Here is a 19,010-nt window from a genome sequence, read left to right as displayed (position 1 = left end):
ATTCAGAGCGGCAACGTGTGACCAGACTTAGGAGGAAATAAAATCGCCTTTCTTTAGAAGGGGTGAGAAGGCTGAAGAAAGACGTGAATTATACAAGGGTTTTGCAAGAAGTATTTAGAGGTTTTCCCCTAACTTCGGCTTTTGCAATTGCTTGCAAGAGGATTTATGCTTAATCCAAACAGTACGTAGTTTTATCTTTTCTCTTGCCTTTCTACCATTCAGTGCCCACATTATAAGAACTGCCGATTGTACTCCACACATCACTGCTGAAGAGAAGTGGGTTTATCTCCCAGGAGCACAAGTGCAACCTGCTGTGGGGGGACGATCGTTCTTCCTTCCTGGGCCTCACGACTGCTCCCTTTGGGCGCACAATGCTGGTTTCCAAGTCCCACACCACAGTGCCCGCCTGCCCTTCTTTCTGCCCCCTCTCCCTGAGTCCTGCTTTGCCTATGCTTTTGCGGCCTGTCCTCACAACCACCGTAACTCTGGCTAATAATTGTGAGGCCCTAATTTTTGCCACATACTCTCCCAGGACTTTCCACCCTTCTTTCACATCTCTCACTCAATTCTCAGAGCAAGCCTGTGATGAAGAAGGTACTATGGGGGCGCCTGGGTGGCCCAGTCGGTTAAGCATCTGACTTCGTGATTTTGTGCTCCCTGCTCAGCAGGGAGCCTGCTTCTCTCTCTCCCTCTGCCCCTCCCCCCACCCATGCAGGCTCACATGCGCTTTCTCTCTCAAATAAATGAAATCTTAAAAAAGAGAGAGAGAGAAGGTGCTATGATCATAACTTCTCCACACCCAAGAATCCTGCCTGGAGTGACAAGGCTGGGTTTTCTTCCACTAAAATAAGACACTGCAACCGAGAGAATGCAGAAGTAAATATGAGAATCCAGGGCCATCCATTGAGCCACATATTAAAGAGATTTGCAAAACTGCAAAGCAATGCCATTCTAAGTTTTTGTTTTGGAAAATAATCACGTTTCATTAAAAGTGGCATTTGTGTTAACAGTAGTGATATTTAAAATTTTTGCTTCAATTTATATCAATAATAAAAAACACCAAGAGATACTGCCCAGGAATATAAAAATCTCTTTGATGTCAATACTTTTTAAGACTACAAAGGTCTTAAGGCCAGGAACTCTGGGAACTGCTGCACAGAGTATCAGAGGTCATGGTCCAGGACCCACCACGGACAAGATGTGTGATCTTGACAGTTCCCTTGGCCTCTCTGTAGAAGGTAGGATGGCATAACGTCAACGCGGGCCAACGACACGTGCCCGCTCCGCGCCGGGTGCCTGCCTAAACTCTCTGCGTGCTACTGCATTTAATCCTCACAGCCCCCTTGGAAGTAAGTACCGTCATTTGGCAAATTTTACAGAGGACAGGGAGGCACAGAGAGATGAAGTAACTTACCTCGCGCATGGCCAAGCTGTGATTCAACCCCAGGAGGCCCAGCTCTGTATCCTGAACCCACGATCACCTAGCTATGTACCCTGCCTGTAGCAGAGTCCCCCTGCAGAGAGGGAACTCACATTCTTGTGACTCAATCATTTCATTACTAGGATTTTCCAACAGCCGTAGCAAGTTGAACGGCCCAGTGGCTCAGATGTAGACCACATGCGTGCCTGAAAGATCCCACGTGACCTGCTGTAAAGGAGGCTTCCTGACTTCACTACTTCCGAGGTTTAAATTCGAAAGCGGCTTCTCACCTATCCTCCACGTGGGGAGTGAACCCATTTCTGCTGTGGGCACAAGGCACTCGTACGTGATTACGTGGGTATCACGGCCAAGATGCAAAACGGTTTGGATCTAGGTACTGAGGACAGAGAGAAGAGTAACAAGAAGGAAATACAGAGATTTAGAAAAGCAAATAGAGTATAAATGGGGAAGTGCCAGCTTGGAAAGCTCAGCCTGAACGGAAGGGTAAACAAAGGACTAAACAGAGAAGGGCCGCCTTTTTGTTCTAGTAGTCAAAAGCTTACAGAGAAGATTCTATTCCGCCTGAGGTGGAGGAAAACAAGGAAGGGCGGGGTGGTGGGTTGAGAGAAGGTGAACTTCTTACTTCAAAGACAGGAGATATAGAGGCGTACAAGGACCTGAAGTTTAGGGCTTTAGCTGAAGGTAGTAAACATGGGGAAATGGCCAGGGACATTCAGAGTCAAATAAATCTGAGGTTTAAGTGCGAGCCTAGAAAATACTGGACTTCCTGTCTCTAAGACTTGGAATTTCCCCTTTTGTGTGTAGCTTACCCTGACAAGACTTTTTTTTTTTTTTTTTAAGATTTTATTTATTTATTTGACAGAGAGTGCGAGCACAAGCAAGGGGAGCTGCAGGCAGAAGGGAAGGGAAAAGCAGGGTCCTGGGATCATGACGTGAGCCGAAGGTAGACGCGTAACCCACTGAGCCACCCAGGGCTCACTCACCCCCTGTGACAAGACTTAAGAGTAGAAAACCACAGGGCGCCTGGGTGGTGCAGTCGTTAAGCGTCTGCCTTGGGCTCAGGGCGTGATCCCACCGTTCTGGGATCGAGCCCCACATCAGGTTCCTCCACTGGGAGCCTGCTTCTTCCTCTCCCACTCCCCCTGCTTGTGTTCCCTCTCTCGCTGGCTGTCTCTCTATGTCAAATTAATAAATAAAATCTTAAAAAAAAAAAAAAAAAGAGTAGAAAACCACGTGTGCATTCCAACTGTCTGGGCAAAGCCTGAACACCCTGACGTGGCAGGCACACAGGAACACAGGGGCCAGGATTTCAGGCCCTCGGTCACAGATGACTGTCACGGCAGCAAAAGGGAGCAGTCGTGAAAGCCTGGAGATGTGTGTTCTGTGCCTGCTTCCAGCCCGCCACTTCAGAATTTAAACAGACTATTTTTACTAACAACTAACAGACATATTCACAATAAGAGTCTTAAAGTAGTAAAAGCTGAAGAAGATGGAGCCATCCTACAGTGACTGTCACTGATCCAGGGCATGTCGCACAAATCAGAGCTACAGAGGTCGTAACAGAACACCTGGTCTGCGTTGATGGCTCTTTGTAGTTACACTCACCCACATGACCCTGCTGTAAATCGCAGACATGCTTTTCCAGCGCTGTTTTCTTTATGCCTCAAAGCATGAAAGCATAGTCTAAAAACACGGAGCTGCTGCTTCTGCAAGAGCCCTAATGAGTCCCTGTTGGCTCTACCACTGTCATTTTACCAAATGTTTTCTCAAAGTTTATTAAAACTTTATTTTTTTGAAGATTTTATTTATTTACTTATTTGAGACGGGGGGCGGGGGGAGCAGAGGGAGATGGACAAACAGACTCCATGCTAAGTGCAGAGCCTGAAGTGGGCCTTGACCCCAGGACCCTGAGATCATGACCTGAGCGGAAACTGAGTCAGACGCTCAACCAACTGAGCCACCCAGGCACCCCAAAACTTCATAGGCTATGATTTCTAGACTTAACATATATGGTTTTTAATAAAAGTACAGTCCTCAAAATATCAGAGTCATTATCTTCATCAACAAAGTGAGAGGCATCCTGGGCCTTTCGTTCATTTCACAATATTTTCAACTTTACGTTTTTCTTTCCACAAAAATCTGAAGCATTAATATGTGCATATTCTAGGGGTGCCTGGATGGCTCAGTTGGTTAAGTGGTTAAGCATTCGACTCTAGATTTCGGCTCTGGTCACGATCTCAGGGTGGTGAGATCGAGCCCCGCATCGGACTCTGCGCTCAGCAGGGAGTCTGCTTCTCTTTCTCTAGCAGGGAGTCTGCTTCTCTCTCTCTCCCCCTCCCTCTTCCCCCCCCACCCACTCTCTCTCAAAAAAATAAATATTTAAAAAAAAATATGTGGGTATTCTAGATTACCCGGCTGACAACCTTGCAACCAAGCATTCCCATACTTCGCCCCACACAGGTTTTATGCTAGGACCAAGCAGACGCTACCCCTCACAACTTCAATACCCTCCAGCTAAAGCTGGCCTCCACCGGAGAAAGATGTGCTCAGCCATGAGACAGCAAAACAGCTTGAAGGTATGCAGTGACGCTGCAGTGATTTTTTTCCTTTCTTTTCCTTCTTACAGACTTTATTTTTAAGTAACCTCTACACCCAACGTGGGGCTCAAGTTTACAACCCCAAGATCAAGACTCACGTGCTCTACTGACTGAGCCACCAGGCACCCCTCTACAGTGGTTCTGACACAGAAAGGGAATGACACAGAAGCAGCATAGGCAAGCCAGACCCCACTAGAAGCAACGCGTACCAGAGTCACCTTGCACCCAGCTCTTTCCAGAGAAAAGCCATCTTTCATTAACTTTGGTGAAGGTTGGTAATTTGATTTTGGTGTATGGTTCATTTCAATCTAACTTCTAAATTTGTTTTGACTTGGTAGTTGTGTAAGATCTGTAAGTATATGCTATTGTAAATTTGCAAATACCTAATTATAATTTTAAAAAAACCTCTGGGAAATATGAGAACTTTATCCCCTTAAAAGTACTCTATTTACTATTCAAATTCAAGAAATAATGGCCTAAATATAGGAAAGCCAAAAGACCCTATTGCTCAAAGCCTTTTAGAAAATAGTCGAGCTTCCAGCAGTGCCCCACTGGCGCCATCTGGTGGACATATTTGAATAAGCACCCAATGGCTTGCCAGAGCATTACAGGGAAGGGAAGCCCAATTCCAGGGCCCTCAGAACCAGGGAGTCAGACAAGATATTTAAATGATGTCTGCATTAAATGTGGGGCCATGAATAAGCACTCAGTACTGCCTCAGAGGTCTATTTCACACCTTATCTCTTCAGCCTGCAACCCCATCTCCCAGCTTCTGCAGCTGCTAACCTGGCTTCTTGCGCAAGAAAACAGGCACTAAGATGAGACCCATTCCACCTCCCCGCACCCCATCTACCACCTGCCAGCAACTGTCCTTCCTCCTCTGCCTTCCCATTACCTCCACGTATGCTCCAGATCGCAGTTCCTCTCAGGCAGCCAGTACTCCCTACCTGTAAAAGTCCCTACTCCCGTCTCCCACATTATCAATCTCCCTGCAAGGGCTTCTCGGGGAGCCCCTGCTCTGACTCTCACCCACCCCCTCCTTTCCATGGGGTCCAGCACAGGGTGGCCTGTCCCAGCCATGAACCAGGTCCCACCACTCCCAGGCCCAGAGCCCCCAGTGGCCCCACACACTGAGACTGCACTCTATGCTGCTGGCCTGGCCCAAAGGCCTCATTTATCTGGCCCCTCCGCCCCTCCCCAACAACCCCGATTATGAAAATCTCTGGGCTCCAGCCCTATCAGCCTTCCTGTGATTTTCCAAATACACCAACCATCCCCACCTTTCAGCCAGTGTCTGTGCCACTCTTCCCCAGTGACTGTGTGGCTGGTACTTGTCATCATCAGGGCTAGCTCAAATGCCACCCCCTCTTCTAAATATCGTCCCCCGTCTCCATTGCTCTAACCTGGTCTTATTTTCCTCAGAACCATACCACTATTTGAAGTTACCTTGTTATTTGCTGTCTGTCTCCCTGCAAAAAGCGTATCACCGCACAAGAACAGAGCCTTCTTTGTCTCATTCGTTGTTAAACCAAGTACAGAGCAGGCTCTCCATGCCTGACCCCATTTTCCAGATGATGAAACTGAGACTGAAGAAATCCAGCAATTTGACCAACATCACATAGCAGTACAGCCAAGGCCAGGGCTGGAACCCATGACCAGCCAGTCCCCTATCCCATGTCCGTACTTTGCTGCACTGGACTGTTCTATGTCCAGCTGTGCAGTTTGAAAAAGATGTTCCCCTCCCCCTGGCTGTCCCCCTGGATTTGAACTAGCTGAGATAGAAGCCAGCAGTGTATTGAGTTCTGATTTCCCTGTGTGGGCATCTTCAGTCACTCTGAAACTTTGAGCATAAACCAAAATACTCATTGTGACTATATTCCTTGAAACCTGAAACGAAGCAGAAAGAACCCCTTAAGACACCCAGATGCTGCCCCAGTATGAACATGCTGCTGTGGCCTCCGCGAGAGGGCGGGGAAGAGTCAGCAGCTGAGACCATTTCCACCTAGGACAGACACACTTCAGAACGAGCATCCCAAAGGTCAGGAAAGAGCACCTCAAAAGGTTTGGATCCCAGCTAAGCAATGAATTCCACATTTCCAATTATTTTTTATTTTTTTAAAAAGATTTTATTTATTTGAGTGAGAGTGAGAAAACATGAGTTGCGGGGGCAGAGGGAGAGGCAGAAGGAGTCAGACGATGTGGGGTTCGATCCCAGGACCCCGGGATCATGAGCCAAAGGCAGATGCTTACCTGACTTAGCCACCCAGGTGCCCCTCCAATTATTTTTTTAAAAATGATTTTGCATTTTTTCACTTCCAATTATAATTTCCCACTTCATTAGCTACTATCCCTTTTTTTTAACCTCTTAAAAATAGTCGATGTTCTTGTTCATAACCTTTAGATGAATAAATGATAATATCTTTAAAACACCTTATATGTGGTCATAGCATCAAATAGGATACTCAGTCATGGGCCTTCCCCACTCAGTGGTTAGAATTTAGGGCCAGAGAGGGACTAAAAACTATTTTGTAACGACGATGTGAACTAAAGGTGACTACAAGCCAACATCCATCCACCACCTGCTGCTACCCTCTATGGCAGCGACGACTTTATGGAGCACGCGGGCGATGCCAAGCAGCTTAGAAGCATGACCTCAGTTCGTCCTCATTTCACAACCAATGATCCAGGGGCAGGATTCTCCCCATTTCACAGATGAAGCAGCCGACTCCGAGCGTAAGTAACTTAAAGAGAGTAAAAGGCCTAACGCCTGACCCCTGTCTCCTGTCCAAAGCCAGGGCCGTCTACCACACCGCCGTCCTGGTAACTAGGAGGGGGCCTACTTGTTTGCGATGTGGGGACCGCGCCCAGCTATAGGACTTGTACATACGGACAGAGCGGGTCCAACTGCGGATAAAATAATCAAATCCACTTATAACACTTCAAGTTAAAGAAAGCAACGGATCACCGCAATGGGCGAGGGTGGCTCCGTTAGTTAAGAGTCTCTCCGGCCCTACTACTTCTCAGTCTCAAGTATAAGAAGGGAACGTTTGGTCGTACAGGCCTTACACAAAACGTGGGTCTGACAGACCTTTATGGGATTGCACGTAGAACGTGGCTGTCCACTGCACGGTCTCTGGAGCCCAGAGTCCCCGGGCCAGCGTATTCACTAAGAGCTTGCCGGGAGCCCAGCCCAGACACCTCTCTGCGTGCTGCCATCAAACGGGATAACGCAGACGCTGAATCAGCACAGCACTGCGGCAGGTGCTCGAACACGCGGTTCTGGCTGCCCACGCGGCATCCATCGCCTTGTCTGCAGCTAAGGAACAGTACTCTTGGGGCGCCTGGCTGCCTCGGTGAAGCATCTGCCGTTGGCTCAGGTCGTGATCCCAGGGTCCTGGGACGGAGCCCTGCGTTGGGCTCCCTGCTCAGCGGGGAGTCTGCTTCTCCCTCTGCCCCCTGCTCCTTCTCTCTCTCTCAAATAAATAAATAAAATCTTAAAAAAAAAAAAAAGAAAGAATAAATAAAGAACACTACTCTTACAAGGGGCAGTGATGTGCCTAGCTCAAAGCCACCACTTTCCAGCCCCCTTGCAGCTGGACGTGGCCACGTGCCTCAGATCTGGCCAGAGGGACGCAGGCTTCGCACTATATTGATGTCCGGGAAGGCCACAAAAGCAAGCGGATTCGGCCAAGAAGCTGCTTTTGCCTCTTGCCACCTTCTTCTCTGCTTGCTAACCATGCGTGTAGGCACGAAAGCTAGAACAGAAGTCACTGAGGTGACCCTGAGGAAGGAAGGTACTTGCTGAGGACAGGGGGTCTAAACTTAAAAGGCGAGCTTTCTGCTGTGCCTGTGGAGTCCCTTTACCAGCCACTGACGGCCCACCCTCCAATCTTCCCGCGACCAAGAAATTAACTTCCACCCTAGTGATGCCACGGTGACTTCCGGAGAGGAGTCCTCCAACCCTGGTGGCCAACAGAATTGCCTGGGGTACTCGGTGAGCACGCAAAGGCTCAGGCCCCACACTACTTCACGAAGCCTAGGTTTCCGGGTGCCAGGTGACACTGACACCCACCCAAGGTCGAGAACCACCACTTTAGCTTTTCTATCCCACGCTGCCTCGCAGGAGCTGACTGCTTCCTGCAAGGGCCAGCCCCAATACCGACGACATGTCGTCAAAAGCACTTTTATAACCTCCTAATTGTTTTATTTATAATGGAAAGCAATCCCAGATCTGAATGGGGTGGCCCGCTGCCAAGACACTTTCCCATCCACCCTTTTAGGACAGGGCAGATGGTGGTGGACATGCTGCCCACCCGCGGGCTGCCTCGGCCTTCCCTCCTCTTCCCTAATCTGACCAGTGCCTGTTCCACTCCTTGGCATGCTGCCTGGGGCAGCGCAGGAGAGGGCTGTCTGGGGGCAGCCGCCAAGCTTTCTCCTTGGCGGTTTTTGCGGGAGCCTTAGCAATGTTGTCATATCCCCGGAGAGAGCGCTCCAGCCCCTCACATTCACTTCCCTTACCTTGATCAGAAAGGACAGGAAAGGACTCGGCGCTCTACGGGGTTGGCCTTGATCACTGCAGCTTTGCCATGCCAGCCTGCCCACCTTGCAAGCTAGCTTCCTTAGTGAGGGCTCAGAGTCCAAGGATAACATTTGGAGCTACCCCCTCCCATCCACAGGTTACTGGTTCAAAGACAGAGTTTTCCTGAACAGTTTTCTGGCTACCTAGTTGTCTGCCTGCCCCACCCAACCAGTAACCTCTTTTCTCGATCTCAAGTACAAAAGGACAGTTTGTGCTCTCTCCTGCTTCTCTTTTCTAAAGTGTATCACTTTTTGTTTGTTTGTTTGCCGGTAGAGCAATATCACGCAGGTGGATTGTAGGAAGAGAGACTTAGAGACCACCACCTCAAAGAAAAATGTGGTCCTGACCTACCTACATAGAAATTAACACGATTCTTAAAAACCCCTATTTGTTGAGCTCAGAGAGCAATTATAAAAATATGACTGTCTATATCTGGCTCTTTCTTTATATTCAGTTCCTAAAACTTCAAGCAACCACCCACATCTGTCTGCTCTGGGCGAAAGCAGTTGACGAACAGGTAATGCCCTTTTGGATGCCAGCTGCATAGAGAAGTCCCACAGACAAAAGAAAGCTCCCAGGTGAATCATTCGCCACACCCTCATCCATCCCTGGAGGGTCCCCTGCACCAGGTGGCCCTAGCTAGAAGACCCTAGGCTCTACATTGAGTTGAGGGTAGGTAAGCTACACCCTTAGGGCCTGTTCCAGGAAAGCTAAACTGCTCACTCTCGTAGGGGCACATGCAGGCGGCTGAGAACCAGGCAGGGGCAGGGATCTGCCCCGGACAGAAACCACCCCTGACACCAGGGACTCACTTCGTATTTATTTCTGGTAGTGAGTGGAGTTTGCAGAGCCGCCTCCTCCCCCTCGGATGGCGTGGACGGCCGTTGGAGATGATGCCGGGTAGTGTCCAGGGCGGATGGGCTTGGCTGTATCCGACAGAAAGGACAGAGCGTTCAGCCTGGGCTTAACTGGCCACACCCACACGCCCACGGGTCACATGTGAAAACCAAGATGCACAATTTTTATCATTATAATTCTCATCAAGCACCAGACCTTTCTGAAAACAGGATGTCTGCCCTCCTGACAATACAGTTGGCTAAGCCAGGGCACCCAATGGTTAGGGGACAGAGAGAACTTACATATCAATTACTTTAATTCTAGCTGAGGAAAATTAGAACGACTTTGTTTTATCTGAGGCAGATCCATAGGCAACACTTGGGTTCCAAGGGCATCCGCATAGCCCCTGAAACTGGACGCGGATTTCTGCCTGTGATGCACTTTTCTGGGAAGGCCCTCCATAGTTTCCGGATTTACGAAGAGCGTGAAATCCAATAAATGCAATGAAACATTAATCTAAGGTATGATCTAAAAACTAGAAACATGAAGTTGTTGGTTTATAAAACATCTGCACAGCATTATCTGATGGGAAATAATATCACATGTTATTGGAGGCATTTCAGTAAAAAAAAAAAAAGAAAAGAAAAGAAAAAAACACTCTCTAGAGAACATTCCTAAATCCCCTTGCTGCGTGTGGCTCCATCCTGGGAACTATAATTTAGCAGCTACACCCCCATACCCCCCACGGGCAAAATGCCCAAATCCAGGTCTGGCAGGGGCTGGACGTCCAAGAGCCTTTCCCGGCTGGGATCCACACCCTGCTCCCCGAGGCCAGCCTAGCTCTTTCCAAGGTGCTTCCAAACGTGCCCTTGCAAGTGGCTTTCCCTGAGGCTCCTGGCTACACCCCGCCCCTTCATGTTCTGCCTGGTACAGAACAGAAGGCGCCTTTGGGCCTTGCTGAGACACAGCCAAGTATTCTAGTACTTGTGAGAATGTACCTCTGTTTATAGCCAAATACCTTTAGCTGACAGCCTAAGTTGGCCACCTTCTCTGCTCAGCTCAGCAGCTCTGAAGACCGCAATGTAGGCTGCAATCTCCCGGGGTGAGGAAGCAGGTGCCTGACACCGCCATTCTCCCAGGAGGAACGCAGGGCGCCTGCAGGCACTGGCGAGCCTCACCCCGCCGGCCTGACCACAGCCTGGCAGATGTTCCTGAACATAGTGCTTCTGCTTAGCAGAGCCCTGCCCTCCAACAGGGGCGCAGGTGAGGGGCACACCTACCGATCTGGGCCGAGTGGGCCCTCCTGGCCATGTTCTTGGCTCGCACAGCCTCCTTGATGCGATCCACCTCCTGCTGGTAGCGCTTGCGGTCCCGCATGGCGTTCTCCTTGGCCTCCTTCAGCGCGCTCTCCAGGGCCTTGACGCGCTCCGCCGTGGCGCGCAGCCGCTTCTCCAGCTTGGGCAGCTCGCAGCGCAGGTCTGCGTTGTCCCGGACCAGCTGCGGGGAGAGCGGACGGGGGCAACTTACTAAGAGGGCGAGGGCGCCGGCAGGAGGGGCAGACGGGGACAGGCGGGGACTCTGCGGCCAAACAAGCAGCCCCGCCAGGTCGGCGCGAACGTCCCTGTGACACCAACGCGGGCAGCACCGAAGGAACACGGCAATCCTGTACCCTGGCCTCCAATTTGCTACACACGACTCGTGTGCAAGGAAGTGGGGAGGGTGCAGGATGAAATTAAAAGCCATTTCCGCTCACAGGAAGCTTTCAGGCTTGGGCAGGATTTACTTCCGACTTGGTTTGCGTGGGTCGGGGAGCCAGTGTGGGGAAGCTTGGCTACTCAGGCACTAGCATGTGAAAGCTGAGCGATGTTGGGCAAGTTCAGAAGCACCGGGTACGGGCGTGCATGTTCTAGAGCTCTCTGTAGGCCTCCTCCTGGGCAGGACGCATCATCTCCACCAGCATGCGGTTTGGACCCACTTGGCAGCAGATCCAGAAGCTCACAGGTAACTCTGAGATATTGCGCCTTCTCTTATTACCTAAGACCCTCAGTTAAGAAACAATGGGTGACACAGGTGCGTTCAGGGTGGTCTGGCCGCAGACTGGTGGTTGCCAGAGGAGAGGTGGGGGAAAGGGTGAAAGAGGTGAAGGGGATTAAGAGGACACTTATGGTGATGAGCACTAAGTAATGTATAGGATTGCTGAACTGATACACTGCATCCCCGAAAACAATACAGCACTGTCTGTTAATTATGGAATTAAAAAGTAAGTACAAATTTTTAAGAATTAAAAGAAAATGAAGGAAAATTTTTTAGAAAGGAAGAAAGGAAAGAAAGAAAGAGAAGCAACAGGCTTGCCCTGGATTTAAAAAAAAAAAAAGGCTCAAGAGCCGGCTCTATTATTTCCTGACATCTGACTTGGTAAAGTCATCCAACCCCTACACGTCTCCGGTTTCTCACCCATAAAAAAGGAGAGTATATAAGAGGACCATTGTGTGAATCCGAGCGGATGCAGAAAAGTTTTGAAAATCGGAAAGCGCTGGATGAAGGTTACCTATCCCGAGGCCACAGCCCCATTGCCTGGCAGACAGCAGGTTTTTAATATTTATTAAAACATTCAGTGAATTCATAAATAAAATAATTAATGAATTTCAGAGCCCTATTTCAAATTAGTGAACTCAGACTGCAGTTTCTGCTTCTATATTTCTCATCAATAATTTGATTGAATGACTTCAACCATGTTGACTCTGTCTTCCTCCCTTTGGGGAAAAATGCCATCCTAGGTAACATGGAAGAGGACGTAGGCCCAAGAGAGATGTATCCCCTTAACCATGCGGTCCAACAAGTTGAACCATTTTTATCACATTCCAGATCTTTAGGATTTAAGGGAAACAGGAACATTGCAGTATTTATACAGAAAAGAGACAGACAGCTGCCTAGATCACCAGTCGGTTTGGCCATGCACTTTGCTGTCCCTCTAGATAAACTCCAGAGCAGCATAAGAACTGGAGAGGATGACCAAGAAACAGGGCGACAGAGCAGAGAGAAAACGGAGCAGGTCACTTCCTCTCCTGGTCTCTTTCCTCGTCTGCAAAAATAAGGGGCCTGAATCAGCCCAGTGGTAGTCACTTTGCGTTCTGTGCAGCCTGTGGGTCCGGGACTGGGACCGGAGGCAGGACAATAAGGCAGGGTTCTGAATACCCCCCTTCCCAAACCCCAAGAGCTCAAACTCCATTCCTTGCATCTGGCTTCGATGAAAGACTTTCATATATAAGGGAAGTCACTGAAGACTAAATAAAGGACTCCAAGGACCCTTTTGGATTAATGTCCCCTGGTGATATAGAGTGCTTTTATCTTTAATGTCACAGCCTTCTCCCGGAACTGTGGCCAGATATAGTGGCGCTTCTTTCCAGGAGAGTAAGAGAAGCAGAGGAGGCTAGCACAACTCTCCTACCTGTTTGTGAACCTTCGTGAGCTGCTCCAGGTTATTCTCCAGGAAGGAAATTTTCTGCTTCTGGGCAGCACTGCCCCCTCCGTCATCGCTGTCCAGCTCCACACTCTGCACCAACATGAGGGGTCAGCGGGCAGCCATGCCCCCAGCCCACCCGCAGCCCCAGCACAAGCTGGACAACGTTCTAATTCTTCTTATAAAGAACCACCACCCCAATTCCACCAAACTTTATTCTGAAAGTGAAAATAAAGAGAAGTTCTAAAAATTGAGACTCCATGACCTTCCCAATGAATTCCCTTGTTTGGTGTCAAGGGTTTTCCGAGCATTATAGTTTAGAGAATTGAAAACAAAACAAAACAAAACAAAACAAAACTTTCAATCTTCCTTTGAAAGATACAGATTAGTTCTCTCTGTGAAATTTACCTCTCCCTTGCAGGTGGGTAAACAGACTTCTTTTCAAAAGAACTGTTCCAAAACTCATTAAGAAGAACCAGTGTGAAAACATAAACCCAAGACCTAAATCCATTTCAAACGTCCCAACTGAGATAAGTCACCAAGCTGTTGGGCAAGTGCCTGTGGTCCCACGGGGAAGTCTCAATGGCCTTTGCTTGTCCCTTCAGCTTCCAATCCCATGAAATTACTTAATGAATCCATCTCAAACTAGTCACAGCATCTGAGTGCTGTGCTAGATAAACTTTTGAAATTCATCACATGTTGAGATGGACAAAAAATGCCCTCCTGGCAAGGCCACGCTGCATAGTCAGATAAGCTGAGAAACACCTGTGCAAACACATCCTAGAGCCCCAAAATGGCAAGGCATCCTTGCTGCGTCTGATTACAGAGGAGACCATCGTCCCTCCTTCTGAGAAGTGACAGCTGCACGCAGATCTCAAACCTGTGTCTCTTCCATCTACATCCAGGGTTCTTAAACTTTGCCCAGAGGAGGGTTTGTTAAAACTCAGCTTGCTGGGGCGCCTGGGTGGCACAGCGGTTAAGCGCCTGCCTTCGGCTCAGGGCGTGATCCGGCGTTATGGGATCGAGCCCCACATCAGGCTCCTCCGCTATGAGCCTGCTTCTTCCTCTCCCACTCCCCCTGCTTGTGTTCCCTCTCTCGCTGGCTGTCTCTATCTCTGTCAAATAAATAAATAAAATCTTTAAAAAAAAAAAAAAACAACAAAAAACCTCAGCTTGCTGGGCCCCACCTCCAGTCTCTGCTTCGGTGGACCTGGGGTGGGTTAGAGAATGTGCATGTCTAGTGAGTACTCCGGGGGTGCCCGAGCTGCTGGCCAGATAACCACCCTTTGAGAGCCACGGGTCTACAAGTAGGCCCTTCCTTGAGAGTTCATATCATGAAATCAGGGGGGCCTGATCTTAAGCTCCCCTGGACTCCCTCCTCCCTCTGACGGAGCTTTTCCAGTCCTTGCCATAATCTCTGCAGGCTCCCTCTCTGTCCCCTCTGCTCTGGCCTCTCCTTCCTACCCGGTCCAGGTCTGATGGTCATTTCTATTTTGATGACTGTGGTCACTACCTACCTGCCCCACTGCTGCCATTAGGCCCTTAAACTCGCCTACCCTTCTCTGCCTTTCTTTATTTTCATTTCCGGGCCTGGAACCACAGCAAATCCACGCTCTGACCTTCAGCTGGACACTCACACCACTGCTCAGCCTTCACTCATCCCTGACAAATCCCCCCAGGCTGCCTGGGCTTTCGCTAGGCTCTGTGGCCTCTGCATTGGCCCCCCTCCTTCTCCATCAAGGACAGAACCTCCACATTAACTCGGAAGATCAAAGTCGTCGGATGCACTTTTCCATGGTTATGTATTGTCCTGCAAACATCTCCAGCTTGACTCTCCACTACTCCTCTCTGGGAAATTGTATCCCTTCCCCTTACCAAGCTGATACATGCATCCATGCTATTAATTCTGTCCCACTCAGATCTGACACCATCAACCCCCTCCTCTTTTGTATGTATTTCACCTCTTCCCCTTGGCTCCTTCACACAGATGCACATGCACACATGTGCGTACTTTTCAATACACCTTCCTTCCATCCTACTACACAGCTGGATATGGCCCATCGCTCCTCCTCAATCACGTTTAAACATATTTAAAGAGGAGTCCTCCTGCCACTCCCACCCTTCCCTCCTTCCTGGAACTTCTGCAAGCTGGTCTGGGATTCACTATACGGTGACTCCCCGAGATCACTGTGGGAGGCACGAGGATCAATGAAGCCCAGATTCAGAGGTCACACGACCTGGGTTCCATCCTACCTCCAGCTCTTCCAGCTGTGTGACCTTAGGCAAGGTACTTAACCTTTGAGCCTATCTCCACTAAGACAGAACCGAACAGTAAGAACCACTTACACAAGGTTGCCAGGAAGAGCAAGTAAGACGCACGTGAAAGTGCTTCATATGCTCTGACCCAGCCGCTAACGGCCCTTCATGGGCAAACAGGAGGCTCCTGCCTCTAATCTCTCCAGGATTCTAGCACTGCTCGCCAAGCTTCAGGGCAGCACTGCCTGACGAGACCCCTGGGTTTTCCCGGCATCATGCACGGCAGCTCTCGCACTGCAGCCACGTAGGTGTGCGCTCGTTTGAAATGAAAGGCCAGGGAGAGGATTATAACTTCCTCTTACTAAGAAGAAAAAATCAGATGGAAAAATATTCCCAAGTACTTTTTTTTCTTTTTTTTGCCTCCAGTACATTCTTTGAATACATTTTCTGGCATGAAATAATTAATTTTTAAGCACAACCAGCCCAATTTAAGCAAGTGATATTTCAACGGCAAATGATTCTTTCTGTCCATCTTTTCTTTTCTTCTCAGCCCTGTTCACACAAAATAGAGCTCACCTTTTTAACCCGGGCAGTCAGATCCTGGACGAAGAGTTTCCGGAGGTTATGCAGAGTCTGCAGTTCCCGACTCTGGAAGAGAAGATTGTGAGATTGCCAATGAAGTGGGAGACACCTCGAATTCAGGCCACATTGGGCACCAGACCATCCCCGTCTGGTTGCCCCAATGACGCAGACGGCTCCCACCTGCTCTGCGAGCCCACCATCCAGGCCATGGTGCTCCCCCACTACCCCCTGGCTTTCCCACCACATATTTCCATCCCTCCAGCTGTCTCAAGACTGCCCCCAGGGGCAGAGACTAGGAGCTCAAACCATGAACTGTAAACTAGAACAGAGCCTATTCATTTGCGCTGTTCTAAATAGAACTTCTCTCCCCTCAACTACAAAAGTTAACGCGTTTTCTCACAAAAATTCCTAGTTGGCTGTGTTGTACCAGAACAGATTCTTTCTTTGCTCTAATTTATCACGTACACATTACACAAAATGTCAGCAAGTCTAAATGGAAAGTTACCCACAATCTCTCCCATCCCAGCGGACCAACATTTTTCATCTTTCCACGCCCCCCTTTGGCCCTGGGCCAAGTGTGCCGGCTTTACACCACTAAGCTTGTGGGTGAGGCAGGTAGTGGGCCTCCTCCCCATGTAACCCTGGGCAACCCACCTAAGCTTCCTGCACCTCACCTCTCTTCTTTGTAACAGGAGGATAAATATAATGGTTGCCTCACAGTGTTGTCGAGATTAAATGTGATAGTCCTTATAAAACTGTTACAGCAGTTTCTGGCACATTGTAAGTGCTCGGTAAACATTACCTACCATTAACTTATCGATGCACCATATTTGACAGCTATTTTCTTCAGTAGGCTTTGTTGTTTCCCTTTGTTGTCCTAATATTGTTATGTTGTAATTAACTTCTTGGGGGCAATCTTTTCTTCTTTTTGAGTTATTGTCTACAAATGAACCCTTAGGTATTAGATTGCGAAGACAAGGCTCTGAGTCAAACCTGGTGACCTTTGTTAGCAAGATCAGAACACCAAAACAGTTCCACCCATTCAGGTCTCCAGGTTCTTAGTACTAGAGATATGGTTGGTTCCTTGCAAGGTACTTTCCCGTGAGGGAAGAGAGAGAAACTTGCATTTGAACTACTCAATTTGTCTAAGTTGACCTGCTCTTAACACATAACATCAAGGGATGCAGCTCGCCCATGTTCACAAGAAAAAGGAACAGGCTATACAGCCATGGGAACACTAACATTCTTGGAATAAAAGTTCTATGTTAATTTAAGTCTTGTTACCGGGTCCAAGTCTGCAATTCGGTGTTGAAATAAGAAGCACCTAAAGTCAATTGCTTCCTCAGATGAGGCAAATGACTGTGCAGGAAGCCAAATAGGCCTGTTATTACGGATACGATGCACATGGCACCTGTCTGAGGCCTAGCTGCCTTCCGGGGCAGGTGCAGGCGTGCAGCTCCGCGCTCACATTTACACACCAGGCCCCTGCCCGAGGATCCCCCTGCCGCCCGGCCCAGCCCCTGCACTGCATGCTCTCCCGCTCTCCTGCTTCATGGATTTTATTCCTGACTGAACTGTGACCGTAGTAAACATTGTCCATAAAAAAGCCACCACACCAAAGGGAAATGAGAAGACACAGGTCCCTTGTCAAAGGGCCAGGCATTTCCTCGGGGCCCAAAAACCCAATACTCTGAAGTCCTGAGTTTGGCACCTTTATCTCATTCTTGTTTGTTCTTACGTGTATTCAACAGTTCAGGAGGGGTGGTTAAAAATCTTCAAAACAGTTTGTAAGTTGCACATTTAAGCTTAGGCAGCTAGCATTTGGCTTCCCGCAGCACTGAATCTTCCTCCACGATATCATCATCTCCTCATCCCATCTGACTCACTTCCCTGAAACTTCCCTGTCTCAGGCCACTGCCCTCTGTGTAAAAGCTCAGGGCTCAGCTTCCTGTCACGGGGGACAGCAAGGATGAGCCCAGAGAGGTGAAAACACAAGGCCCACTAACAGCAGGAGAGGCCCAACCCCAGAGCCCAAAGGGTCCTGTTAAAGCAAGATGGCTGCCTGGGGCCCCAAGACATCCTCGACATCTTCCAACGTCAACCCCTGGAGTGGGCTTCAGACTCCAACCCCTGCACAGCAGGCTACACACACACACACACACACACACACACACACCCCGTCCCACCCAAATACTCAAGAAGCCAGAAGAGGCCTTGTGTTAAGGAGAGTTCAAGTAAGGGCAGCCAAGGGCAGCCAAGGGCAGCAAGTCTGTCACTGAAGAACATTTACACCTTGGGGAGGATTCCAACAGCAGGTTAGGTGAAAACATCCAAGTCTAAAATGACACATGTGGTAGGGATCCAATTTGGGGTTTCACATGTGGATGTGTGCGATGTGTGTGAGTGGTGAGTGAGAGCAGGAGAGAGAAAGGGAACCAGTGTCAGTGGGTCTGTCCCTGTGGGTAAGCGTGTGGGTGGGAGGGGGCAGGGATGGTGGGTGAGGGTAGTTCATGGGTGGAAGGTACTGAAATGTCACTTATCTCTGGCTAGTGGGAATTTTAAAGTTCAATATTTTTCTGAATTTTTAGAATTACTGTAACTGTGGGTATCACTTCTCCTGTAAAACGACATAGATGAGGCAACTTCATGGCTTCATTTCGGTTTCCCTAGAGCCAGCAGGCATCTACCATCTTCTCCACCATGTTGGAAAGGCCCAAGATCCTTTGAGTCACAGTCATCTTACTTCTGTCCTGAGTGGACGGTGCCCTCTGTCCCTCCACCTGGCTTTGAGGAGCAACTAACATCAGCCCAGGAAACAGAGTACACAATCAGGTCCAACCCTGAGCAACCATGTGCCTTCAGCCTGGGGTCACCGGATTCTTGGGAGGCAGGCACAGTCCCACATAAATTCATATGACACATGAATGGAATCAAAATGTATGACTATATCCAGGCCGCCTGGGTGGCTCAGTTGGCTAAGTGGCCAACTCTTGATTTTGGCTCAGGTCATGATCTCAGGGTCCTGAGATCGAGCCCCGTGCATGCAGTCTGCTTGAGGATTCTCTCTCCCTCTGCCCTACCCCCGCTTGTGTGCGTGTGCTCTCACTCCCTCTCAAATAAATAAATAAATCGTTTAAAAAATGTATGGCTGTATCTAAACAATAGTCTCTCTGTTGTTTTATCATGTGAAATGACCGGACATGTTTTCACCGAATTGAGAGGTTCTATTGAGACAGCCTGTCTTCAAACACAGGCTGT

General features: G+C 49.0%; 1 protein-coding gene across 2 annotated transcripts in view; it reads right to left on the bottom strand.

Moving 5' to 3' along the window:
- KIF5C (kinesin family member 5C) overlaps nt 1–19,010 on the bottom strand; it is a 149,719-nt gene that overhangs the window by 6,676 nt on the left and 124,033 nt on the right. Inside the window, exons 22-25 of one of the 2 annotated variants that reach the window (XM_026492823.4) lie at nt 15,747–15,818; nt 12,903–13,007; nt 10,735–10,951; nt 9,430–9,543 (exon numbers count right to left, since the gene is read on the bottom strand). In XM_026492823.4, the coding sequence (XP_026348608.1) occupies nt 9,437–9,543; nt 10,735–10,951; nt 12,903–13,007; nt 15,747–15,818 (501 nt within the window). In that variant the 3' untranslated portion in view covers nt 9,430–9,436. Of the gene's footprint in view, nt 1–9,427; nt 9,544–10,734; nt 10,952–12,902; nt 13,008–15,746; nt 15,819–19,010 lie in introns of those variants that run through there. The other variant, XM_044381604.3, reaches the window with a different exon arrangement.

The sequence above is a fragment of the Ursus arctos genome, unplaced genomic scaffold (genome assembly GCF_023065955.2).
Source record: "Ursus arctos isolate Adak ecotype North America unplaced genomic scaffold, UrsArc2.0 scaffold_1, whole genome shotgun sequence".
In the NCBI taxonomy this organism is placed as follows: Eukaryota; Metazoa; Chordata; class Mammalia; order Carnivora; family Ursidae; genus Ursus; species Ursus arctos.
This window is presented reverse-complemented; position numbering and strand designations above follow the sequence as displayed.